Source organism: Carettochelys insculpta, chromosome 5 (genome assembly GCF_033958435.1).
Source record: "Carettochelys insculpta isolate YL-2023 chromosome 5, ASM3395843v1, whole genome shotgun sequence".
Classification (NCBI taxonomy): domain Eukaryota; kingdom Metazoa; phylum Chordata; order Testudines; family Carettochelyidae; genus Carettochelys; species Carettochelys insculpta.
In genome coordinates, this window is record NC_134141.1 from 110,753,022 (window position 1) to 110,780,164 (window position 27,143).

General features: G+C 38.9%; 1 protein-coding gene across 7 annotated transcripts in view; it reads left to right on the forward strand.

The window, feature by feature from the left end:
* Positions 1-2,377: 2,377 nt before the first annotated feature.
* Positions 2,378-27,143, forward strand: part of TCF4 (transcription factor 4) — a 353,182-nt gene continuing 328,416 nt past the window's right edge. For 3 of the 7 annotated variants that reach the window (XM_074995760.1, XM_074995762.1, XM_074995765.1), the window contains exons 1-3: positions 2,378-3,022; positions 4,835-4,926; positions 6,555-6,627. In XM_074995760.1, coding sequence (XP_074851861.1) covers positions 4,855-4,926; positions 6,555-6,627 — 145 coding nt within the window. In that variant the 5' untranslated portion in view covers positions 2,378-3,022; positions 4,835-4,854. Of the gene's footprint in view, positions 3,023-3,642; positions 3,730-4,834; positions 4,927-6,166; positions 6,204-6,554; positions 6,628-27,143 lie in introns of those variants that run through there. The other 4 variants (XM_074995761.1, XM_074995764.1, XM_074995763.1 and 1 more) reach the window with 4 other exon arrangements.

Consider the following 27,143-nt stretch of genomic DNA (forward strand, 5'->3'; position numbering starts at 1 on the left):
GACTACCTCCCAGGGTGTATCAGTCCCATCCTTCCCTTAGGATCTTCAGGAGATTGTTGTTGTGGAAATTCTTGTCTTGACTCAGCCTGTTCCTCAGGACTGAGGGCTGAAGTTGTGTTCTGTTCTGCTCCCTTGTTTGTCTGCAAGCGAGCTAGTCACAGAGAGATAGCCGTGTTAGTCTATATCTTCACAAAACAAAAAGCAGTCCCGTAGCACTTTAAAGACCAACAAAATAATTTATTAGGTGATGAGCTGTTGTGGGACAGACCCACTTCTTCAGATCAGAGCTGTTCTGCTACCCTTCTAACTCCTCCCACCCGTGCCTATCTTGCAGTTATGGTGGGTCGCAGCAGTATCCGTTATTTTATTCCAGGTCTCTTGGTTGCAGATTAAACTTTAAAAACGTGAACTAAATAAACACCAAAACACTGAGTCTGCAGAAAACAATGAAAAAAATAGCTTGGAGGTGTGAATTACTAAATCTCAGTGGGTTGTTGACTCAGGAACCCACAGATGCCAAATTATGTCAACACTGTTAACTGTTTCGTTGCTTATCATGGTAACAAAAGCATCCAATTAATACTTCTACTGCACAATTCCTAATGACTTCCAATACCCACTCAGGTGTTAGTATCTCCTACTTCCACCCTGACAGCTTCTGTGGTTATGAATTGTACACGCAAAATTCAGTGGCAGATTCAAAGCTGAAAAGATGGAGATAATGCAAAATATACTAAATGCAATACCAAAATAAATTTCCTGGGGGCTAGTATGCTAACAGTTGTGTTCATATTTAATTTTTAAAAATCTTAATTTTTTAACCTGAAGCTGTTATAAAGAGTTCGAAGTTTACCAAACCACTGAACTCCAGAAATGCAGAAGTTTTGCTGCAACAATTAGCTTCAATTTGCCACCAAGTATGCAGAGCCCTTGTGCATATATTAAAATGTTTTATATTTTATTTTACTGTTATGTGTATAGTTTTAGGTTTACTTGTTCACATTTTCCCACACACAATATTTATTATATCCTTTTAGTACTCTCATGTTGTGATTATTGCAGCTATTTTAAAATATTTTTTAAAATTTATAATAAAATTCATGTATTAAAATAGATATTGGCACAGCTGTAGCACATATAGGATATTTGTTACAACTCTGATAATTGCATTAGCTTCACTCTTCAGAAACACTGATGTGATGTGGTCACCATAACCATGGGGGATGCGAAGGGGTGTGGGTATATGTGCATCAGAAAATTTAGTTATTGTACATAATATACATACTGCATTACAATACCTAAATGCAAAAGGCAAAGGTTGTGCCACTGAAGCCTTAAGAAAGAGCAAAACTAGAATTTGGAGTACTAATTATTTCATGCCAGATTATAATATGGACAGTTCTCCTCAAGGCCTGGGAGTCTTTAGCAAATGGTATAGTTGGGGCCATTTTAGGAGGCCCGCTTTAGGCACTGAAAGAGAACCACATATGACCTCAAGATAGGAGGTGCTTGCCCTGACCTATATGGAGGGGGTTGCCACCCCATTTAATATTATAAATGTGATTTTCTGTTTTTCTTACTTCTTTTTACACAGGGAATGAATGACATCCAAATTAGGGTTAAAATAAAATAAAAATTACTCTAACCTCATAATTAGTTTAATAAATAATATTATACATCTCTCTAAATTCCTTGGGTGTATGTTTTAATGCCTGACTCTTAGATGTATGCTCTTTGGTACAGGGTCTTTCCTATTTTTGTGCCTTGCAGAGTGCTGAGAAAAAATATTGATATCAAACAAATAAAATAATAATAGAGGTCAAAAGTCCATCATGTTGTACTCATGCTGCATCAACACTTCAACTCCCAGGTAAGACAGCAACAATGCATCTTCACAACATAGCTCTGCATAGTGCTTTGGGGACATATAAACATCTCACAAACACTCATCTCTGACGAAGGGTCACCATATCTCTGGGAAAATTTCAACTAGGGTACACCCAGATGTTTTAGGGGCAGGTGGCAAAACCTGCAGCCCAGTTCTAGCCTGGCCAATCCTTCCAGCTGCTCCTAAATGCTAACCACCACTAGCTAGTGCCCATCACTGTGGAAACTGTCAGGGCTTCTGAGTTCCTCTGTCCCTTTCACAGGAAACAGGACTGCAAACCCATGTCCTCACTAGCTTCCTGTTTCATTGCATTGGGTTGGCTAGGGGGGTGAAGGGGAGGTTTCATTTATCCTGAACAGTCACCAGCTCCACTTTCCTCTTCCTCCTCCTCCTCCTCCTCCTCCCACCTAGGCTGAACTGACTCCATCTTGGTCGACTCTCTAGCCCGTCTGTTTATCACTGACTCTATCCATTCCTCCCCCTCTCCCTCCTCCCCTCCTCTCGTCATTGTCCGTAATAGACGACGCGGCGGCAGCAAGCAGCAACGTGCAGCGGCGGCTGTAGCAGCGAGCGGCTCTTTCTCTTTATAAACCCTGCTGTATTGCCCGGATGTGAATGGATTACAATGTATCTTTCAGGGAAACATATTATTACCAATGTCTCCACGGGGGAGTCAATGATGATGATGAGGAGAGATCTGTAAACTTGGAACAAGTTTAAGACTTTTTTTTTAATCGAGAAAGGACAGAGGGAACACAGCCCACCAGCAGCAGCACCAAGATTTTTCCTAGTTTGTTAATAACCATGTATTTGTAAAAACAAAAGAGGGAAAAGTTTCTGGATTTTTTTGGCTGGCTTTTATTTTTGTTCTGAGTGGGTGGGGAGATTTTGTGAGAATTATTTTGTGGTGGTGAATAATTATCATAATAAAAAAATCCAGGTGTAGAAGTTCTTCTAAAACTGTGACTGACCCTGGACCAGGACTGAGACTCAGTTAAAGTACTTTTTTCTCTTGTTTTGTTTTGGGGGGTCAAACATATGTGAGCTCCTAAATCACTTTTGCAGAAGATTTCTGTCTTTACCAGTAGATACATATTTCCTTGGACTGTTGTGAACATATTTGTGGCCATTAAGGTAAAGTTACAATTTGCTGTGAGAAGTAACTTGTGTGCTTTTTTTTTTTTACATTGTCGATCCCATTGTGTTATTGTAGGAAGTTTACAACTCGTGCAATATGTGAAATGCAAACTGCAAATACTCTGTAATAGTGCAATGTAGCTATCTGAATCAACTTACATTGTTCAAACGAGCAACCGAATGAACTTAGTGCTTTGTTTCCTGCTGGAAAAAGACATCGGTGGAGGTTGGGGAGTCTGTGGGGCCTGGAGCGGCAAAATTTGAAGTAAAAGTATAACATGCTTTGGGGGGAGGGGGAGGGGTCCACTGGCATCGGCCCCAGAAACTTGGGTGCAAACCAAACCCAACCGTTGATTTTCCCCCCTCCCGGCAAAGTTTGCAGCAATACTCTCTGTAAATTGAAACCCAGCGGGTGAAGTGTAGCGTTAGGCACAAAGGAAGGGAAAAAAAAAGTCACAGCCAAAACAAAACCATTTAAAAAGAAGACCTGAGTAACACAGAGGGGGAAACATTGGTCTGCTTGGCAAAGTCTTTGCATCACGTGTATTTGCAGCCTCGTATAAACTTGCTTTGCCATGTGTATGGGTGAGCGCTGAAGAAATTTAAAGTATAATCAGTTCAAAAGTGCTTCGGCCTGGGAGGAAACCGGCCACAATCGACTGGGATTTCAGGCTCGGTGATCTGCGGGTGTGGAGGAAAATGAGGTGCCCGACTGCGTTTTTCTTTTTGGAGGTGCTAGTGGGAAAGCAAATCCCAGAGCCAGGGGGAAGGGGCTGTTTCTGCTGCTGCTTGCTGCTTTGTCCCCTTTGCTTTGCTGAACTTGCAGTCCAGCTTGTTTGGGTTTGTTTGCGGGCTGGTTCCCCCCCCTTCCCTCCCTCTCGCTTTTCTCCGAAGGCAGAAAGAGTTGGGTCGGAGCTCTGCCGTGGCTCTCTTAGTGGCGGCGTGCGCCGGGCGAATGCAGAGCTTCTAGCGATGAAGCCCAGAGCTCGGTCCTGTGCTTGGAAGGGGAGTCCCTTCTCTCCTCTCTCGGGCGGTAGGTATCGGAGCTAGGTTAGCGGCGTTCGGTGATCATGATGGAGCTCGGCTCGGCCAGGAGCTGCGGGAGGCGTCTTGCTCAGCACGCGGCTTTTTATTTTTGAATTTATTTATTTGCTGCCACGGGGGCAGGGAGAGGAGAGCGGCTTCCCCTGCCCCGCGTCCCCGCCCCGCTGCCCACTTTAAAGGAACCGGTGACTTTGCAAAGGGGCCTGGAATGCTTTTCTATTTTTGAACCATCCTCTTTCCGAAATGAGGGATTTGGTCTAATTGTCAAAGCTTTGAATTCGCCTCCCCCCCCCATCCACTCCACCCTCCGCTCTGATTTCCCCTGGCCCCCGGCGGCTCCCTCTCTAAAGACTTGGGGTCTTTTTTTTTTTTTTGATAATTTCTTTACACGCCACTTTTCGTGGAAGGAGCAGAGGGAGGAAAAAGTTGGGAGCGGATGGCGGTAGTTTCTTTCTCTGCGATTCTCATTCATTCGTCGCTGAACCTCCTGTTGCATGAATGATGCGCTGAGAGCGTGGCTCTGTGTTCTTCCTTCTGGATTTTGGGTGTAGAGCGGAGCTTACCAGGTTTCGATCGTCTCTTTGGAAATACAATATCGCCTTTTTTGTTGTTGTTTTTGCTGCCCCTCCACCTTTTTTTTTTCCCCTCCCTTCTTCTCGGCTCCCCCCTCCCGAATCTACCCGCCCCCCCCTTCCAAAAACCCGATTGTGTTTCCTCTAAGGCTCGGGACTGGGTTTCTGATTGCGGTTATTTCCATGTTTCTAGGTTTGTGTGATTTTGCTAAAATGCATCACCAACAGCGAATGGCTGCCTTAGGGACGGACAAAGAACTGAGTGATTTACTGGATTTCAGTGCGGTAAGAAACAACGGTGGAAATTAACAACAGCTGTAAAAAATATCTTCTAGCTGATCTGTTAAACTAAAAAAAACAAACAACCCGCCAAGAAAAAAAATCAAAAAAACCAAAAAACTGTGATCTAAATACATTGGGTATTTTTAATCAGCAGCTAGACCCAATATGCTCGCTTAAAAACACAAACAAAAGTCTTATTATATTTTCTTGTACCTGATGGGAGATTCAGTCTTGTTTCAAGCTTACTTCGAATGTCATGGATTGTCCAGAAATTATTTTACAAAAAATCAACCCTCCTAAAAATGGACATTTCTCATCATTATTTAATATTAACAATAATATACTCCTCCTCAGCACTTGTATTGTGCTTTACATTATCAAAGTGTTGATGGCACATGAACTAATTAATTACTAATTAGTTACTTACATTCTACTTTCAGTTCTTCCCTTGTTTCATTTTTTTTGGCACATGGAGAGTGCAAAGAAATCCACAACTGTCTCAGTTTAAAGTTTTCACTGAAATCTCAGAGGGCTTCTGCTGCCCTTAAACCTGCTTAAACCTTTCTTGAAGACCCTTGGTTTGATGGTGCTTTTTTCAACTACTTTTTGTCTGGTTGGGTGTCTTGTACAGAGCCTAGCTTTGGGGGGAAACGTGAACCTGGACCTGTGCACTTGTCTAGTTTTACCCTCCCCCCAACCCTATCCTTCTTCCCCTCCCCTCCCTCTGACCCCCCCCCCCCCAATGTGTCAGGCGCATTTATTTAAGGAAAAAAATCAGTTTGGTGTAAGATGCATGTGTATTCTAAAAAGAATCTCAAACCTACCACAATCAAAACCATCTTGTAAATGAGGCTTTTTCAGGCTTCTGCTGCTGCTCTGGACTTTCCTTTGGAGAAATGACTTTGGGAAGTTTGGCCAGGAAATACAGCCTGAGGCAGCTTTGAGCACCCTCTTTGCTTGTTGCACTTTTTCCATTTGTTCAGCCGCTTTTTGCAGGCTCTGACTCAGGGAAGGTGCGTGCTATCCACTAGACACGTCGAAGAAGAGGGAAACCAATTAGGGTCGAAATAAATGCTGGGGAGAGAGAGAGAGAGAGAGAGAGAAGGGGGAGGGGAAGAGAGAGATTGAGAGAGAGAGTCTTGCTTCAAATTGCTCTCATATTAGAGACGAAATGAGAATTTAGGGCAGGTGGCACTTTGCATTATTATTATTTGGGTTCACATATGACAGGCAAATCCTAGAACGGGATGGAAATGGACATTGCTACATTTATGGCCAAGGTTTCAACAAAAACTTTTTTTTCCCCTTGCCTTTGTCAACATAAGAGTTTGAATGGGGATTGTTTCTCATTAAGTTTTGGTAATATTGTCCGGGGCTGTGATTTTTCCAAATGTTAGCTATATTGTTTAGGACTCTAATGAGCCTAATTAAAAAAAAAAAAGGTGGTAGTGGTAAGGGTTTGGGGGTGGGGTTGTAAGAAATACTGTACCATTTTCGGGTCTGAGATGGATGATTCATATTTAAATAAACTGTTAATGTCCTGGAATAGAGAATGTGGAAGGAACTTTAGGTTAACAGTAAACACAAAACTCTTCTGTTTTCCAGCAGTAATGTTTCTTTGTTTCTTGTAGATGTTTTCACCTCCTGTGAGCAGTGGGAAAAATGGACCAACTTCTTTGGCAAGTGGACATTTTACTGGTTCAAGTATGTAAAATCTTTGCTTAGCACGCTATTAAAATATGATCTTATTTGTTTACATGCATTATATCTGTTTTGGTTGTGTTAATCAGTTTTTGGCGAGCACATGCATTAAGCGCTATATAAGAATTGGTACTATTATTATTTGGAGAAGTCTGATTGGAACATGTTAAAATATTTCCATACATTTATTATTTCAAATAAAAAAATTAACAGTATAATTGTTCAAAGTAAACTAGATTAACTGTTTTCAAAATAAATCAAGCAGTAGAGAATGGTTCTTTTTGTTTAAAAATCAGAGTTTCTGTGTCTGTATATGATAGGATAAGACTTAGTTTGTAAATTGGAATAAAAGCTTTTTTTCTCCAAGTAAATAAATAAATAAATAGTAATCACAATAGAAAGATCAACTGTACCAAAAGAAAGAATTCTTAATTTTAGAAGTTAATATTTACTGGTGGAATATTCTTGATCAACTTCAAATCTCAAAGTTTTCTGTTTAATTTAATGGACTGTTACTTTTTGTCTTAATGTTTTGCTGCTTTCTAAGAGTCCCTTGTAATTAACTGACTATTATTATTATTATTAATATCAATTTATTATTTTTTGTTGTTTTGGTATATAGGGAGTTTCATCTGGGACGGAAATTTTTATATGCCTGACAACTTTGTATTAGACACATTTAAATTTCTTTTTTTTTTTTTGTCTGTTCAGTTCCATTTAAGAGGGTATCTAAATTGGTGTATATAGTGTTTTTGGATGTGTCACAAATACATCTACAGTTAAAACAGTTGCAGTGTCTTAAAAGTACTGGCAATTGTACATAACTGTGCAATGTACGTAACAGTATATTACACAGAATATTGGTCTAAATCTGATAGTAAATTTGGACAAGTTTTTACTGCAAACTGCCCCTGGGTAGCTACATAAGCCATTGCATATAGGTTCAGGTCAGGTATTTTCAGTCTGTACTCAAGTAATTAGAGGAACCTCTTCTGTGCATTCAGCATAACCATTTTTGTGAATGCACTGTTACGTTTATTAATTTTTAATTTCTGAAGAAGGACTTTCTGGCCATTAATTGGAAGATAGTCTGTATTATACAATATTTATCTGTTGTATTAGCTGCCCCTTCCTTGTTCATTTCTAATTTTTAAATTTTCTCTGATAATATGTAGCTTTTAAAAATTATACTCTACATAAATATAGCTATAATTTAAAGTGTTTTTAGAGGTTTTACTGATCTCAATAACTTTATAGTCATAGTTTGCCTAATCTGTTTTATGTTAAAGTGCTTAATCCTATTTTTATAATTTTGTTTTCAGTAACTGTTTTTATTAAATCTATAATATACAATATATTTGTTTAAATTGGACAGAAGGATAAAGCATTTGTGCCAGACAAATCAATTTGTCATGCTTATATACAACCAGTGCAGTTGCTAACTGTGATCTAGCAACAATTAACTAGATGGTTAAGTTCAAGAAATTTGTCTTTTTCTTCAGCTATCAAGTTCGAGTGATAAAATAATAAAGGATAAGATTCTATACTTTTAGTACAATTAAGGTTTATAGTGATGTATTATGTCTAAAACTGAAACTATGGAAATAACTTTTCATCATGTTTGACATGCAAATAATTTAATGAACTGAGGTAAGTCAGTGATGTTAAGATGTGGACCATTTAAAATAACAAGTCATTGAAATTCATACTTAGTCTCACCATTTATGATATTATGCGTATGCTTAAATACACCACTTTTGGACAGAAAAGGGTAGAATAGCCCTACCTGATATTAAAAAAAAAAAAAGGTAAATTTTATTCACAGTGGTGTACACTATTTTTTTATGAATAAATTGTAATTTATTACATAAAATCTTCTGTTTGGCCGCAAGACAGGGAATTTAAAATGAATGTTCATTGGTTCCCAGAAAACATGTCAGTGACCACATGTTAAAAGTATTGTACCTAAAGCATTAAATCATATATCTGTGGCCTAAAGATATACTTGCATGATGAAAAAATGAAACTATAGTTTCCTGGTGTTCCTGCTAGTCAGTTAGCTTTGTATAGTAGTGCTTTGGAAACTGCTGCAAGATGTCTTTTAGATAACTGAATGTTTCAGCAACATTAAAATATCTATATTGGTAATTCAGAAATATAATTTGTTGTCTCAGTTATACTCATTTATTTAGCTACTAAAATTTGCTCAAAACTGAGACTTAAATAAAGTTTACCTTTTTCTATTGGACAGATGTCTTTTAAAAGTTTGAGCACACAAATGAGTTATTCCTCTGTAAAACTGATATTTCTGACGTAGAAAAGGTGCAGGTGTCATCTCTGTGCTGCCTTATAACTTCTCAGAACAACCCCTCACCCCCCCCCCCCAAAAGAAACCCCAAACCAAAACAAAAAAAAAACCCAAAGAAAAGTAGTCTCATGCCCAAGTGAAGCTAATTATTTTGTGAGGTGTGGTTACCTTTAATCTTAAAAGTATCTTATAGCTCTTTACTCATTTAATACGTGATGCGCTGTTGTGATTTGTAGTGTGTGAATGAATATAAAGTAGAAACATATTTCCTTTACTCTTTAATTTCACAAACCTGGACTCTTACCACCTTAAGAAATGGTAAGGCTGCAAAGGAGAAAGGAATGTAATCTGAGACACAGCCATGACATTCCCATGGAGCATTTTTCACATGAAAGGTTTTTGTCAACCCTGTAAAGGACCAGCAGCTTTTGTTTGATGTTTGCAGGTGTTCGGCAGAGAGCACTAAAACAATTCAGCCATGCTGGTTCAGAGTCTCTATGACCTTAGCAGGGAGAATTGGTGAGGATGGGAATTATTTTTGAGGAGAACTTCCCTAGAGTTATTTCAACTTGGATATTTAATCTGTAAAGTGATTTAGTACCTGCTAGTCCATGGTCATAAACCAAATTGAGGAAAAACAAGTCCATTTACTCTAAGCCTTTTTTAATATTTAGGAAAGGATAACAATCTACTTTTCGAACATTCTAAAATATTTTTGAATATCTCTTGTATTCTTCATTTATATTGGGTCTGTACAGTAAAAACTATGTTGTCAGTTTGAGTATGAACTACAGTGAAATAAAAAAAAAAGATCAAGTACGCAAAATTATTTTCTGACAATTGATTTTGAAACAGGCATATGATGATATTGGTACTGAACAACTTGTTACATCTAGTACATTAGTCACATCTAACACACTTCAGATTTCCAGCTCTTATATGTTGGTTACAAAATCCCTCTCCCTCCCAGTTATGTTAAATTTAATCTTCTTCTTCAGCATGTATTTAATTTTACCTACAATTTCAAGCATCTGTTAAAGATTGCTCAGACTATGTCTGTCGATTGTGTGGATGAGAGCAATGGTTACAAAGAGCAAATGCTTGGGATTGGCCATTCTTATTTTGGGTTGGGGGGCACAATCTGTCACCAGTTGATTTAGTGAATTTAAAAGTTTGATTTTATTTGTGTTCCTAGTTTGATTAGGTTGTCCTGAATTTGAAAAATAATAATCACTGATTAGTATTTATTTAATGCCACAAATTTAGTTTGACTTTGAAGTCCTTTTTGACTTGGACTGCGTTCGTTTGTAAATTGTAACAAAGTGTGAAGGGACTTTAGCACAATTAATTCTTTGAGCGTGCCCTTCTATTATTGGTTGCTCAGCAGGACAACTGATACTAAATACATGATATATAATATTTATGTTAAAACGTGGGTTTTTTTTAGCTTTTGGATCTAGAGCCATCTCTAATGTGTGCCTCGCTCCCATTAGCATTAGGAGAGGGTGGAAGGGGACGAATAGATGTTTAATTTGGAGATTTTTTTTTTAGGAGTGCCTGCTTTATTTTTATTTATTTATTTATTTATTTATTTATTTTTTGGAAAACAGCATTACTGATCAAAAGCAGAAAGTAAAGACTAGCAGTAGATATTCAAATCCATAATGGAATGAATTAAGGGTCAGATCTCTTTTTAAAAAAACTTAGAAAAATATTATTTAATATGGGTGTGGGCTTTATTTGCATGTTGTGTCATATTTATCAACTTGACATAAGACTTTCCACCATTTTGGTACATCGATGCAAAAAACAAAGCCAGGCTGTAGAAATGGCAGACTCTGGGATCATTTAACCTGCCAGTCTTCACCACTGTAAGTTTGTACTTACGCACTGTAATCTTCTTTTGTCTTTTGCTAATCCTCGAAGATTTAACTGTTCAAACACTCAGGAGCAACTACTTCCATATTTTTCATCATTAATATTTTGTAATTATGATGTAGAAGAAAAAGAATTCTGGTTACCACCCATCCTTCCAGCTATGTATAGGTATAAAGAACTTGATCCTGCTCCCATTAGCGTCAATGGCAAATCTTGCGTTGACTACACGGAAGCAGTATGCGGCCTACATTGTGGTGTTTCAATTGGCCTTGAGATATCATACAGCATATTTCAGAGGAGTTAAGCATTTCGGAGTAAATAAGAGAGACTGTTATCAAGCATGTACCATATTCAAAATGCCAAAGTGAGTTTGAGCCTTTAAAGAGCATCCTAAAGTGATTGCAATCTATAATTATTTGAATGTATTTTAAAATTTGAAACTTAAATTAGTATCTAATGATCTCAGAAAGAAAATGTTCCCCTTCTCTTCAGTTCTGGCAAAAGAAGAGGTCAGTAATGGTAGCCTAAGAAGGTGATAGATAGCTTAGGTAACAGTTTACAAAAAGGTTTTGTAAAGCACAGTACTGATTATTATATTTGAAACTATAACATATTCACACAGTTTGTTAGCTGTTGTGTCTATTTTTGTGTTTAGTGTGAGTTTAATTTTGTGTTTAGTCATGATCTCTGGAGTTCTGAAACATAGTTTCCATGTCTGAATAATAAAAAAAATCAATTGGGTCCAATTTCATCCTGTGGAGCTTGAAAGAATCATTTGCAACTGCCATGGGAGTCTGTGGGCCAAATTAAGTAGTGATATAAATGATGCTATAAGTTATTCAATGAGTATAAGTTAGTCCTAAAGAAGGTGTAAGTGTTAAATCAGTGTTAAGTGCCTTCATTTGGCAGTGAGGTTTTACAAAACCATTGTAACGGGCACATGGAGAGATACAGTAAGAAAAGATTATTGGGAGGGTGTGAGAGACAATAGGTTTCTTTTAATTTGATTTGTATCTGCACCACCTGCAGCATGCTGGGAACCAAATTCGCATTCATTCGAATCAGAAGTGAGTGCAAGTCCCATAGACTGACTGATTCCTATAGAATACTACTGAAGCATAAATGATAATTGCGTCGTGCACCTGCTGAACAACAAATCCTGCAAGTTGCCCTTCTTTGCCACTTAGACACATTTTCTGGCCATCTTACATGCAGTGTGCAATTTATGCCATTGTTGAATTTGGAGTCCGGCGTTTGATACTAACTCTAATAAATAACAGGGATTAAACTCACTTTGGGATCCAAAGAGGGTTGAGAATTAAATACTTGACATTTTTGACAACCTCAGCAAATTATCTTTACCATACCACTGTAATGAGGAAATCACTTAAATAACAGATGAACAACTAAGCCTCATAAACATATATAATAGAACTATGTAGTGAAAATTTATGCTGTTAATTGTCCGAATCTCTCTTAAATGCTCAGAATCGTAGGGCACTAAAGATGGTCATATAAACAGTTTTGTTTTGAGCTTAAATTATTCCTTTTTTCTTTTATCGGATATGATAAACAAAGACATTTTGTAAGCTTCTTAAATAAAATATTTACTTCTAATGATAAACTACATTTTCTATCTGGACATTTTTTCTATCTGGACATTTAGTCCTAGAAAAGAGTAGAGTTGAGCTGGTCCCTGCCTTTGGATTTTCAGCATTTGATACTATGATGCTATTTAGCTATGCTCCTGAAAGCCAAGACAGCAGATCTTTATTTGCTTAATAAGGAACTGGTCTGTGTGTTTCAAATAGTCTGTGTTTAAAGATCTTTTATCAGTGTGTTTTTGGATAAATGTAATCAGGGTGGTGATAAATGTGCAGATTGTTTTACACTGTAAGAAGTATCTTAAGGGAGGTACTGATTTTATTTAGATGCTTGTAGGACCTTTGGGCAAAGTAAGATACTCTTCACTCAGACAAAACTGTTTCTGAAGTTAGTTGGCCTGAATGGCTATAAATAAAGTCAGATTTTGGTCTCTAGAGAGAGCAATCAGAGTAATGCATGTCCTAGTTAATAAATGTATATATCTGTTTATACTGTGGTTAATATAACTGTGCATGTTGCATTCCTTCTTCACCTTTGTCTATATGTTTGAGCCTTAAAATTCATAAAGGTCCTTTGAGCAGGGATCCTGACCTTTTTTTTGACTCTTTCATTTTACATGACTGGAAATAATAAGAGCAGAACAAGATCAGTTTGGACAGTTAGTCTGGCCCACTCTAATCTGCAGTGTTAATCTCTACAACAAACTGTTTGTAGTCATCTTGATTTTAAAACGCGGAACTGGATTTTTCAAAACAACTATCAAAATTGTGCATCTGCATTTGAGTAGCTAATTATATTTCAATTTGCAAGGCCCCAGAATAATGAAGTCTTTAGGGTCATCTGCTCCTGTTGTTAGGAAGCACTGTGCACCTCACAAGATCTGGGCCAAGTGCTCAAGCTCTACTGCCATTGTCCGCGCTTATGGAGTATAAACATTTAGGCTTTTGTGCCTTCATGCTATGCATCATCTTCTGAATAGTGGGCCTCCATATGGCCTATCTGCTCTCAATGAGGGCTTATTGCCTAATAATCAATGGCAACCCTGTAGCATAGCAGCAATAGTGACTGAATTTTTTAGACAATTTTCTTAATATTTTGTAAGGCCAGTGAAGTATTTTAACAGACTTGTAGAAATATCAAAGTGTTGAGCAAGGTTGCCCTATTAACATTCATCAAAAAAGTAAGTAGGAGTGCAGCTTATCAGACAACTAGGTGTGTTTAAAATCAGTTTATCTTGGGGATTTCAGACCTGTGAAAAGCAATCTTATTTAAAGGTGTAGTCACATTATTATTCCTATGAATACTATTGTGCTTTCATATAAGCATTTAATGAATGACAGTAAGCTTTCTCCAGTCCCATTGGTGGTTATGACAATCTGGAGTTTAGCTGTATTGCTCTGTCTTCAAAAACAGCACTTCACATATCCTCCTGTAGTTGGAGAAAACTTCTGAGGAATTTGTTTTGTAGTTGTTTTTTTTTTTTTTTTTTTTAAATAATTAGAGATTTCTCTTTCACTCTACAAAAAAAGGCAAGTGAGGTTAAGATCGTGTGGTAAGCACTTATGTAAGTGCTTTTGCACCCGGGGTCTCACAGTGAAAGATGAGTTGTTGGTCACTGAAATTAAATATTTAATAAGGGTCTGCTCCTGCTCCTGCTGAAGTCAAATTCAGCTCTGCAGTTGATTTAAAGGGGAGTAGAACTGGGTTTGTATTGTTGTCTTTCAGATTTGCTGTAAGAGAGACATGTCCTGCTGACCTTATTCATGTTGGTATTCTTATTGAAGTTAGTGAGAGTGATTAGGTCAGTGAACCTTCTCGTGTGATTCAGAGCAGGAGAACTGAGCTGTGTGTGGGTGTGCTATATATGGTTGTACTTATTGTCAGTGTTCCCTCTAATCTATTTCATCCATGTGTGGAATATTTTATGTGCACAGAGGCATGTGAGACTGTGCACCACCAGCAGAAGCAAAAACCTAACTGCGGGCTTTCTGCAAATCAGCTGCGTGTCATTTGACTTTCTTCTGAGCAGGCACATTTAATGCACAGCCTATGTGGAACATTGCTTAGTGTATTCGTAGAGTTAGAGTCACAATAGAACTTAAGCTCGTCTGCACGTGCCCCAGACTTTGAAATGGCCACGCAAATGGCCATTTCGAAGTTTACTAATGAAGCGCTGAAATGCACATTCAGCGCTTCATTAGCATGCGGGCGGCCGCAGCACTTCGAAATTGACGCGCCTCGCCGCTGCGCGGCTCGTCCAGACGGGGCTCCTTTTCGAAAGGACCCCGCCTACTTCGAAGTCCCCTTATTCCCATGAGCTGATGGGAATAAGGGGACTTCGAAGTAGGTGGCGTCCTTTCGAAAAGGAGCCCCGTCTGGACGAGCCGCGCAGCGGCGAGGCGCGTCAATTTCGAAGTGCTGCAGCCGCCCGCATGCTAATGAAGCGCTGAATGTGCATTTCAGCGCTTCATTAGTAAACTTCGAAATGGCCATTTGCGTGGCCATTTCGAAGTTTGGGGCACGTGTAGACACGGCCTTAGAGTCCAACAGGAAATGGGGCTAAAGTGTCTGTCATCTGTCTGCCTTTTTGATTCTGAATAGATAAGTAATCCCTTGCCAGCACATTGCATAACGTGGTAGCCTATCACCTGCTGCGTGTAGACAGGAGCACCTTCAGCCCCACCCTAGTGCATCCTTTATACTAGGATTTTCAAGAGCCCTTGGAATAGCACATATGGCACTCTTCTTCATTTCCAGGTCTGAGGGAATTCTCTTTGCTGTATCCTAGGATTTGACAACCCCTTAATGCTGCTCTGGTCCTTTTACTCAGCGTAGCATGCCCGAAATTAGAGTGAGAATCTTGCCTTGAATTTTAAGGCCAGAAAGAACCATTATGATCATTTAGTGTGTTCACTTGCATAAAACAAGCTGTAGAATTTCACCGAGTAATTCCTCCATCTAAGGCAATAAACAGTGATTGAACTAAAGTATATCTTTGACCAAGAATTTTAGTCTAATTAAATGTATCCTTATATAAGGTGATAGGGTTCCTGTTCATTATTTTGTGCATATATGACTAGATTGGATACCCATCGGTCTGATTTCTGACGATGTTGACCACAAACAAAGCTGTTCTTGTTCCTGAATAATTTATATAAAAGTGGGGGTTACCAGATTAACACAGCATAACCTGTTTTCTCCTCAGATCATGCTTTTAACCATGGTAAACCTGTTAACCAAATCCTTTTAATGCTTATTTGTCTATGTTAAAAATAACAAAGCATGAGTCCTGATTGAATATCAAGACAATAATTTAATTTCAGAGGTACTTGTACTGTTCATAAACCATCTGAATTGTTTTGTACTTTGTGACATCAGCTGAAATTTGATTGAATTATGTCTTTGCACTGTGAGAGCACCTGCTAGTGCTGCTAGACGTAAAGGGTCTGTCAGCATTTCCATTACAAACCTTTCTGAGAAGTCTGTGCCTTGGATCTGAGCATTTGAACTTTGCTCAGCGCTGGCAAATAAACTTTCAGCCTGGAGCAAAATAGCCCCAAACTGTAGCATAGGTCATAGTGTGTCAGTGCCACATTTTGTTCACCACTGGTTTTCCCTTTTAAGATGGTCTGATCCTTTAATCTTCAGTTGGACGTATCTCCTGTTTCAAATCAAATGTAATTTTGGCAGAGTGAGAACAAAAGGTGTTGGTCATCAGTGAGATGGACATTAATGAAAGGAAATTATTTTAAAGTCTTAAACACCAGGCTATCCTGAGCTGAGGCTGTGACACATGGAGTCTCTGTAGTGCAAGTGACTACAGATTGTTTGTGTGCATATATCACATATGTTTTGAGAATAAGTGCATGGTAAATCCATATTATCAGCCTTGCCTAACGCTTGTATGGAGAACCTGTGAAGGGATTCCCAGCTAGAGAGCAATGCTAGCTCTGCTTTCAGGCTGCCATCTCCCTTTCCTGGAACCCACCTAGCATCAATCACTTCTTGCCCCCTCCAAATAAGATCAGAAGCAGGGAAGGTAGTGTAATAAACTGCGTAGCAGTGGACATTGGGGTTCAAAGCATACTTGGGGACATATCTGCATTTACATTTGTGTCCTTTATTTTAAATAGAATGTAAGAATATCATCCCTCCATAGAAATTTGAAAAAGTGCAAATAAGTGCATGTGGGAGTATCTTCTCACCTTGAATCCATGGAGCCTGGAGAGCTAATCTTGTGGGGTGCATGTGAGGACAAAGGCTAGCTGGGAGTGCAACCTGATAGCATCTACAGTTCTCTCCCATGACTGAGACGCTCATGAATGAAGAGCTGTGTTAGCATCAGTCAGATTTCTTATGTAGATTTAATGTGTATACAGAGGTGTTGTGTTTTGATACATCTCTAAAATGGGATTAAGAAAATTGGAGCTTCTCTCCTCAGGTGCACATATCTAACACCAGTAACATCACTTCTATTATTTTAAATTAGAATGAGAGCAAATCTGCCAATATTCTTTTTGTGATTTAATTATACCCTGTATATTAATTCAAGGCATTTGCTTTCTTTGGCCATTATAGTGGCTTTTTCATCATATGAAATATGGGATGGTGCCTAAGTTGTAGTTTAGTCAACTTTATGGTATGGACATCAAACTATCAAAATCCAAAATAATGGGCCAATTTTTGGCAAACCAAATAGTGCTTGAATTGAGTTTTCAAGATCTCACATCAACATTTAAATACTGACTCAGCTGATTAGTCTGGGATTTTTTTTTATCGATAAGTGTATTAAAACAATAAAACAGGGCCTACACTACAAAGTTCTGTCTACAGAAGTCACTGTTGACAGTTTTGCCAACAGAACCTCTGTCTACAGAACATGCCTACACCTAATAGGGGTGACTGCCCAGCCTTCTGTTAACAGAACAGCCAACGGGAAGCTCTGTAAATGGGGTTCCCAGATGAACTGGAAGCCCTGTCTGTCGACGCAGGGACCCCCGGAGCAGCTACATTATTTTTCTGTCGACAGAATCTGTCTATAGCGATGCTATGCCTCAAACTTTCAAGACATAACTCTGCTGGGGAAAAGATTTTGTTCTGTTGACAGATTTTAGACAGAACGAATTTGTAGTGTGGGTGCTCCCTAGTTTTGTCAACAGAAGGCCTCTTCTGTGGACAAAACGTGGTGGTGTAGACACAGCTTAAATAAATGGAAAAGGCAAGTATCTTGAGCCCATGTAAATTCAGTAGAAGGTTTGTTATTAACTTTAGGTGGGGTGGAATTAGGCCCAGTTATATTACATTTTGATAATAAGAAGTTTAACATTTTAGTTGTAGAAGATGTTCAAGATCTGTTACATAGCGTGATTGTCTTTGAAATGAAACCTATGGAAAAATATCCTTTTAGTCACTAAAGGACCTGCATTCATGGGCTGTGTTTGTTACTGCTAATGGCATCAGCTGCCTCCATGCTGTCATCATTTATATGAAACAGGTCAAATGCTGATCTTTGGATTTGCAGGAGTGTGAAGGAAGGGGAGGGTATATCTTGTGTTTAAGGCAGTGCAGTGGATGTTTAGGTTCATTTCTTAGTCTGCCACAGATTTCTTTGATATATTGGGCCAGTCATATATCTCTGTGTCTTGCTTCCTATCTTAATGGAGTAGATGTGGATTTGCTGGAGCAGGTTCAGTGGAGGGCAACAAAAATGATTAAGGGGCTGGAGCACAAGACCTGTGAGGAGAGGCTGAGGGATTTGGGCTTGTTTAGTTTACAGAAGAGAAGACTTAGAGGTGATTTAATAGCAGCCTTCAACTTGCTGAAGGGGAGCTCTAAAGAGGAGGGTGAGGAACTGTTCTCAGTGGAGTCAGATGGCAGAACAAGGACTAATGGTCTGAAGTTGAAGAGGGAGAGGGGTAGGTTAGATATTAGGAAAACTACTTCACCAGGAGGGTGGCAAAGTATTGGAATGTGTTGCCTAGAGAGGTGGTGGATTCTTCATCCCTCGAGGTTTTTAAGTCCTGGCTGGTCAAGGTCCTGGCTGGGATGACTTAGTGGGAGTTGATCCTGCTTGACGCAGGGGGCTGGACTAGATGACCTCCTGAGGTCCCTTCCAGCCCTGTGATTCTAAGATAGTGCTTCCTTTGTACATTTTGGTATATTTCTTGGCAGAGATGTTTCTCTTTCCTTTTGTTCAGTGCCATGTAAACTGGGGCCTCTGGACACTGCTGTAATGCAAATAATAGTAAAGGTGATTTTCAAATGTTGGTTTTTTGTTCTCAATGTGTTTTTAATTTTCTACTTTCTATAAGAGGTCAGTCCTGGAAAGTGCAGAGCATCCACAGGAGGGGTTCAGCACCTTGCTGAATTGGGTCTATATTCTGTTAGAAGCAAGTCCTTTTTTGCCCTCTCCCTCCCCTAGTTGATAACCATGTAATAGGCCTCAAAACTCATGCAGTTTTGCTTCTTGGCCTGTTGGGGTTGAACAGAGGTTTTGAGCAGAGGGCAAAGGTAGGGCCTTTGGTTGCATGACCACCTCAGATCTGCTGCATAAACCTGCAAGGTAAGGAAGGAGGTCATGATCCTTAAGACTGCAATAGCAGGCATGGATTTGCCCTCCTTACTTGACTGGCTTGGAGAGTCATTTGTCTCACTTGATCTCTGTGGACTTTTCTAGGACTCAGGTTTTTCTCTGGGTGATGTGTGAGGGAGAGAATTTGGACTTTAATTATCTGGTTATCGAGATATTTGTGTTGTGTTTTTTATTCCAAAAGACTCAAGCATTAAACTTCACCTCCGAGAACTCACACCTATCCAAATTTAGAAATAATTGCTGGTTTAGTCCTTCTTAAATCCATTCTTTTATAGTACAGTGTATGTCAAAGCACTAGGGTACTGCTCATTTCATGATAGCTGTATTGATTTCTGGTGCATAATTTTACTTAAGTTTGGGTGAACCACATTTTTTATTTGTTAAGCTTAAAATCCTGTTTTACTAGTAATTGAATGTTTGATGAAGATTTGGAGGAGAAATGAACACTCAGGTTTAGAAAATAAAGAAAACTTCTTGTCTCTTTAGATAATTTGGGATAGTGTTTTTTTTTTTGATGGATTTATACAATTTATTTTGCTGCCTTGTATTCTTTCATCTTGCCTATATATTACCAAAACAATTGTGTAATAGTTCCTTGTAAACTGGAATCACTCTTCTTTGAATGGCTCGGTGTCAGATACCACACAGAGTATGTTATCAGGAGTCTTTGTTGATTGGTCTTAAACTCTATTTGAAGGCAGTTCTGTTCTTTGTCACATTCTAGGTCTTCTGGAACCAGTTTTATTGGATTGTTTTTTTTTCCAGAGAAGTCTTTGGAGAAAAATTTAGTCATGTATTTTGAGAAATTAGGTGTTGCTGCTTCATTCTACAGGATCATAGTTGCTAACAAATGCCCTACTTAATTTCTGTCTGATTGGGCTCTAGATTTTGTATTCTCCAGAGTATTTACTTAGTCAATACTGTGACTTATTGCATAAATAGAAAAAAAAACATGTTCCTAAATTAGATATTGCATAAACACTACAAATTAGAGAATTTAATTTAGGAGCCAGCTTATTAACTAATGGACATTTTTTAACTCTCCTAATTTCCTCTTTTATATTCCACTTTATTTCTTTTATCTCTCTCTTTTAAAACTGGAGCAGCTAATTGGCACTAGTGGCAGCATACTGGTGACAGTGCTTCAGGTTCATGCTCATGTCAAGATTTGATTAAGCCGCTTGGTCAGTGTGAACTAGCAATGCTTCTTCTCATGTCCCTGGCTGTGACTGAAATGTACAAGATCCTGAAAATGCGTTGATATCTAATTAGGAAGTTAACGTAGCAAAATTACCAATTACACAAAAATAAACACACAGTCCAGAACAGTTTTAGTCACATATAGGAGCTTTTAATGTACATTTTTCTGTAGATATTCCAGGTCTACAAGAATCTAGCTGGTTTTCTGTTTAATATTTGTTTGTGAAAATTAATAATTTTATGTCGCTGTTATTTAAAGCCAGAAACAGTTGAAGCACAGAACTGTTGCTATAATTTTTTAATAAAAATATATATATATTCACATTTTTCATTCTTCTCTGGTTTAATATTAAACATTTCTGCTCGGTCCAGAGGTGCTCAGAGATTCTATCAGCTAGACTTTCCTTCCTTCCTTCCTTTCCTTGAATATGGAACCTGGAATGTATGATATATTGTACCTTTGTGTGTAAAAGGGCTGGGATGTATTTTCAAAAAGGACATATTACAGAGGGAGAGACGCAGACTCACTTTGCTGTGTCTCATGGAGACTTTGTAATTTGTTTCTTTTTTGTTGATTTCCCTAATCCAGTCATTTAGATTGAAAGAGCACTGAGATGCAAGGACAAACGAGGCAGGCCTATTTTTACTATATTCATCTAATCCTGCTCCCACTGAAGTATATTATAAACCGTCATTGATTTCAGTGAGGAGCAGGATGAGACCCATTTAGTGCAAGAGTCACAATCAACTTGAAGTCTAATCAACATTAAAAAATGGATTTCAGGCATTATTCAGTGGAATCCCCCTGCAATTTTTTTGTGGTTTGTAGAACCACATTTTCCTTTTTTTTTTGTTTTAAAATCTCTCTGTCTGTGTTTGAGAAGTCCAGACAAACAGGAAATTAAGTAGGTAAGGGAAACAGTAAAAATGGCTAATATACAAAGTAGTGTGAAATGCATCAGTAAACACACAAAGTAACAGTGAGGAAGAACTTAATTTTTCTGCTGTTTTCCTTTCCTACTAAGGTTTTTTGTTAGTTGATAAAGACTCCTTTAAGTGTTATTGGGGTTTGTATTCTCTCCTTTCCTTTTTCCCAGCATACAATGACCTTTCTCTGCCCTCATGACTCTGTTGGATCAAAAGATGAACAGCAAATCCATTCTTTTGGTCCAGTGTTTTTTTTGTTTTTTTTGTTTTTTTCAGATTATTTGTTTATATTCATGGAAGACTGTCAGTGTGCGTGGGGTGGCTCAAAATTACAGGATGGCTTGGTTCTGTTTCCCAAAGAGTTGAATAATTTATACCATGCCTCAGCTCCCAGTAGCTACAAATAATCCGAATAAATATTCTTTACAAAGATACACACTGTAATACAGGGACGGGCAACCGATGCTAGTGAGTAGGCCTCATGAGTGGGCCTCCTTCAGCTCAGTGTGCTTACAGTATTGTTGTAACCAAGATGGTCTCCCCAGATAGGAAAGTTTTGCTAACAGCGCTTGCATATCTAGAATTTGCAGAGTGTGCTGATTTGAACTTTATCCGTACTCTAGTTAGATTCAGAGGGAGTCCACTACTTTCAGTGTTGTGTGCACTCAGCACACATCTCACTTCACGTGCTCTTGCTTTATGTGTTTGTGTTACTTTTGTAATACTGGTAGGAAGGAAAAAAAAAAAGAGGAAAAACTACATGGATGGAAACCAGCAGAATCTGGCAACCCTTTATGTGAGCAATGGTAAACAAAATGTCTTTCAGGCCACACAGAGAACCCTGGTGGGCCACATCTGCTGCTCTAGTATCAAGGAAAGACTTAGCTGAAATGTCTGTGAAGCTAGAAGAAATAGGAAACGATTTGAGTGTCGATTTCTTTAAACAGGTGCTAAAACCCAAAGTGTTACCTCAGTGTTACTTTCTAGAGTGTGCCTTGATTTGAACCTAGCACCCCAGTGCATCCCACACCAGAAGTTCCTATTGTTTATTTGGAAGGATGAAGCTAATGCCTTTCTCCAAACACACAAATTCATCAAAAGAAATAGCTGAAGGTGAATGGGAGTTACTGAGGCCCCACAGTATCTAAATAAATTGTATCCCAAAGGTACTCTGTTTTAAATGTCACCCCCTCCCAGGGAAGCCTCGTAGAGAGGGATATTTGTAAACCCCATGGTGCCAGAGGCTAAAAACTTTGCAAATGGCTCAAAAACATTTTGAAGCACTTATAATGGGCCATATGTTCCCTTTGTAGTGAAAATGTGCACAAAGAATAAAGATACACAGAAATGTACTGCACAAATGAGCTGTGCTATTTATTCAAAGCATACTCTCTAGACGTGGTTGGAGATGCTCATTGAAGACAGCCAAAAATATGGTTACCATGTTGGGGAAGCTATTACAGGAAACCAGGTTGTGCATAACTATGCAGTGAGCTATTTCTGGCTCTTTTCTGTCAGAGGTGAAGCCAGGTTTCTTCCCCCCACCCCCCAACCTCCTGGCCATCATTAACAGCATATATTCAGCACTCCCTGATAACACCATTATCATGCCAAAGCCAGGCTCTCATGACCTTGCATGGTAAGTTATTGTTATTAGCAGGGAAATCCTAAGCTGTCCAGTTAGTTTATAGCCCTGTATCTGTTCCAGTATCCATTCTCTCAGGAAGATAGGAGAGTGTCTTTAACAAGCATGTTTTCAAATGAATAGGAGGTTTCTGAGATGTTATGGAGTTTCTAATCTTCATAATGAGGAAACTTGAAGATGAAATCTCTTCGGAGTATGTGAGCTTCTCAGAGCTAGCACGCTACTCACTCTAAGATGGGTGAGGAATCTCCAACCCGTGAGCCAAACACAGCTCATTAGGGTTAGCCACTAACAGGGTACCAGACACTTTGTTTACTTGAGTGTCTGCAGACATGGCCACTCACAGGTTTACCATTGTTCACAGCTAACCCTAGTGAACACTGTCAGTCTGGCATGCCAGAGGTTCCCACCTCTGCTCTAAGAGATCAGTTTTCTTGCTGACGTTCCCAAGAGAGTTTTTAAATCCGTCATCCCATTGTTAGTTCCGTGTCCTTCATCCAATTGACGGAGAGTCTTTTCAGGCATAATGTGTATCTCTGTGTTTTGTTTTATTCAGCCCAGTGGCTAATAACACCCAGATGTTTGTTGCAATGAAAATTTTGCATTGACATGGGTTTGCATATACAGGTGAATGCCATTCGGTATGTTGACATTCTTTGAAACATTTGAAAGCTGTCTTCAGCTTCAGTACTAGAAAGGTTTGTTCTTGTTAATTTCATCAGGGTTGCATGACATGACTTATTTGCAGAAGAACACCTCATCTAATTATGGGCAAATGTGACTTTCGTGTGGATAAGTATGCAAAAGCTTAGATGCTTACTGATTTACCTTGGATCTATAAAACTAGACTGAAAATCTAGTGGGAGGTTGATATTTCTTGCTTATAGGTTAGTGTGCTGGCTTAGGTACACCCTGCACCAAAAGGAAGTTCTCTCAGGGGTGTTTCAGGGCAGCTCAGCTTGATAACCAGAGTTTACAGAGTAGCCCTTGCGTATACGGTCATTAGGCCACGCTGCCCAAGTCAGTGAAACAGCTTTTAATTGCAGGGCAGTGTGGTCTATAGAGAAACCCTCATTTATGGGGCAGTGTGGCCTATTGGCCAGGGTGTATGGGGCCATCACTAGATAGTGAAAGTAGAGCAACAGCCCTGTAGGGGGGCCCAGTCCCACTGATTCCAGTGGGTCCTGATGAAGGGCACTGTCAGCGGTTGTAGGGAGATGGCACTTACACATCCTCCCTGGCTCACTTCCTACTGTCTCTGGTAGTGGGGTAATATAAGAGGCATTGGGGTCTTCAGACTTTGTGGCTTAAGTCATTCCCCAGGCTCTGTTGACTCTGGAGGTTCGTGCCACTCTCCTGGGTCGCTGGTTCCTGCTGTCTGGAGCACCTGCGGCGGGCCTTCTCCAGAGTTCAGCCCAGGCTGAGCTGAGTTGTTCCCTTTTATGCTAGTCCAGCACTTGGAGCATTTCCAGTATGGCTGGCTAGGGAGGGACTTCCTTCACCCACAGTGTGTTAACTTCTCCCAGCCCAGTAGGCTCTGTCAGACTCAGAAATACGTGAGGATGGTATTTATGATATTTAGCAATAACACTTTCTGTTTAGAGGCAGCAGGATCAGAGGGTTGAGGAAGTTTAAAAACAAACAAAAAACCACTAGTGGGGAATTATTCTCCACAAATTGGTAGTCTTGGTAATGGTTGATTTCTAGTGGGCTACTGCACTTGTTAAAAAGTGCATCATGCCATAAAAGTCAGTGGAGTTTGTGCTAATTTAGATTAGCTAAAGATCTGCTCCTATGTTGGGGAGGTGCTCATGGGCTAAAGTCCAAAACATCTTTGTTTTGGTGAAGACAGCAAGCAGGATCATTGCTTCCTGGGATGAAGAGAGGCTGCAGCTCTTTCAAGCGTTTGTGAAGCTGCCACTTTGAGGACTTTTTCTATTTTATCTTTCATCACAAAATTAGAAGTGCACATTTTAGGATTTCTGATTTGGCTGAAGCCTCCTTCAAGCACACATTCTATAATTTGTCTCATTCATCGCCTCATCATGTGCATGGTTATGTTACATTCACCTAGGGTGCAGTGGTGGAGAGAGGAAGAATGAATATGGATGAATTGAGAAATACAAGTGCTGTAAGTGATTTTTTTTTTTTTTTTTACAGCTCCTCATACCGAGTTTGATGCTCTCAAATGGGACATTGTTAAGACTGTTCTATGTTCTGAATCATCAAGTGCCCTTTATGCAGTTTCCCCTCTGCATTGTGGCCGGTTCTTGGTCTTATTGAAGTCAATGGAGGTGTCGGCACTGATTTCAACAGGTGCAGGATTGTGCCCTTTGTCTGCCCCATTTGTCTACAGACTTATAAATTTCCACATCTTGCAAGCTAATGCAAATAGAAGTGCTTGGTAAAATGGGGAGAATGTATGGTATGCACTCGTGGTCATGAGGGAAAAACAACAGCACTGTTTATTTTTAATTTAGAGTAACCAGAAAATTAATTTTTATCTTTTGTACTGGTGTAGCTCTTGCTGGGGTACAATCTTGATGGTGTGAGAACAGATTTTTCAGGGAGTAGAAGAGCATGGTGAAAACATTTCAGGATTTTGAAGAGATTACAAATATTTGACTTTTTCTAGCTTCATGGTAATTTGTAATGAAAACCTTTCAAAAACATCCCGTTATTTTTATAGTTGTATGCTTTTATTTTTTTTTTTTTGCCCTACTGTGTGGTTGATAAACATATTTAAAAATATATATTCATACACACAACATTATCATGATTTGGCTTAAGCATCTGTAAGTTATAAGTGCACTTCATTTCACCTAATTAAATTATTTAGTCATTTACACATTAGTAACGTACTACATATTCCACTTTTACAGGAACTTATTTTAATTATACTCACAGTTCTGTTCTGCTCCATTATAGTCATAGATCAAGCTGAATAATAATGACTTTAAAAGCCATATGCTAAAGGAGATTATAGGTCATTAAGGCCAAATTACAATAACAATTCTGATGGTCACAAATAGAAGTCTAACCAACATTATTTTTTTCAGTCCTGTAGATATTGCATGTTTAAGATGACAAGTTAAGTGCAGGTTTTTTTTTTAGTTTCTAATTGTTGAGATTGGACTAGGTTGCTATAATTTCTGAGAGTAATAAAGAGTAATAAAGATACACAATATTTGTTTCTGTCTTTCTCATGCTGGTTCTGGTATTTAAAGGATCTGTGTCCACGCCTCTTATTCTATCTTTTTAGCATTTTGCACGGTGTACAGGACCCAATTGGGTCTTTATCAAGGACCTTTTTCTTTCCACTTCCTTCCTCAATTCTTTGTTTGGTTTTCATTTTTCTCTGATGCCACTTTTCATTTTTAATGTCAAGAATGAAATTTACTGGTGTCATACAGGACATATGCACAACTGCACTGTAGCCAGTAACCCAGAGGATGCTTGCATCAGCATTAAATTAGGTACTAACTCTGTGCCTACCGTTTCTTTGGTGCACTGTGTTGTGACATGCCATAGTACCTACAGAACTGAAAAAAAAAGGTTGGTTAGACTTCTAGACCATTTGCCATCTATAATCTCTACCTGTTTTTCAATCTCTAGGTGCATTTACAATAATAACATTAAAACAAAAATGATATGTCATCCCCACAAATTTTAGCAAATGCAAATAAAATAACTCCCTCAGTAAATAAAAGAACTTAAGTTGTACTGAAGTTATTCCACAGAAAGGGGCTGGATAAACAGATAGAATTTGTATCATTTCTTGATGGTAGGCTCATTTGGATGACAGGAGAACTGACCTGGAGGTCAAGGGCCCACTTCTAATACTCCCACAGATGATATGTGCTGTTCTTTGTTTTATGCAATGCAGGACATCTATCTTCTGGCCTTAAAATGGGTGAATTTGTGCAGAAGTAGAGATTCAGCTCAAAATGCTCATAGCTACTGATGTAAAACATGAAGAAAATGTTGGTCTCTAATGCTACATCTACACTTTTGCGATATTTTGAAAGAAGCTCTTCCAGAAGAGCTCTTCCAAAAAAAACAAAACTAAAAAAACCCTTCTTTCGGAAGAGCATGCCCACACATATAAGAGAGCGAATTGAAAGATCAATCTGCTCCTTCAGTAGACAACATCTACACAGCCCCGGCTCTTTTGAAAAAATGCGCCGGGGATTGAAAAATCCGGCACCATGTGGACTCGTCTTTCAAAAGAAGGGCCCGCTGAGTGTCTACACACACTTTTTTGAAAGAATCTTCCAGAAAAAATCTTCCTTCTGGGAGAGGAAGAGGGCTTCTGGAAAAAGTGCTGCATTCTTTCGATTTCAGATCGAGAGACCTCATTTTGT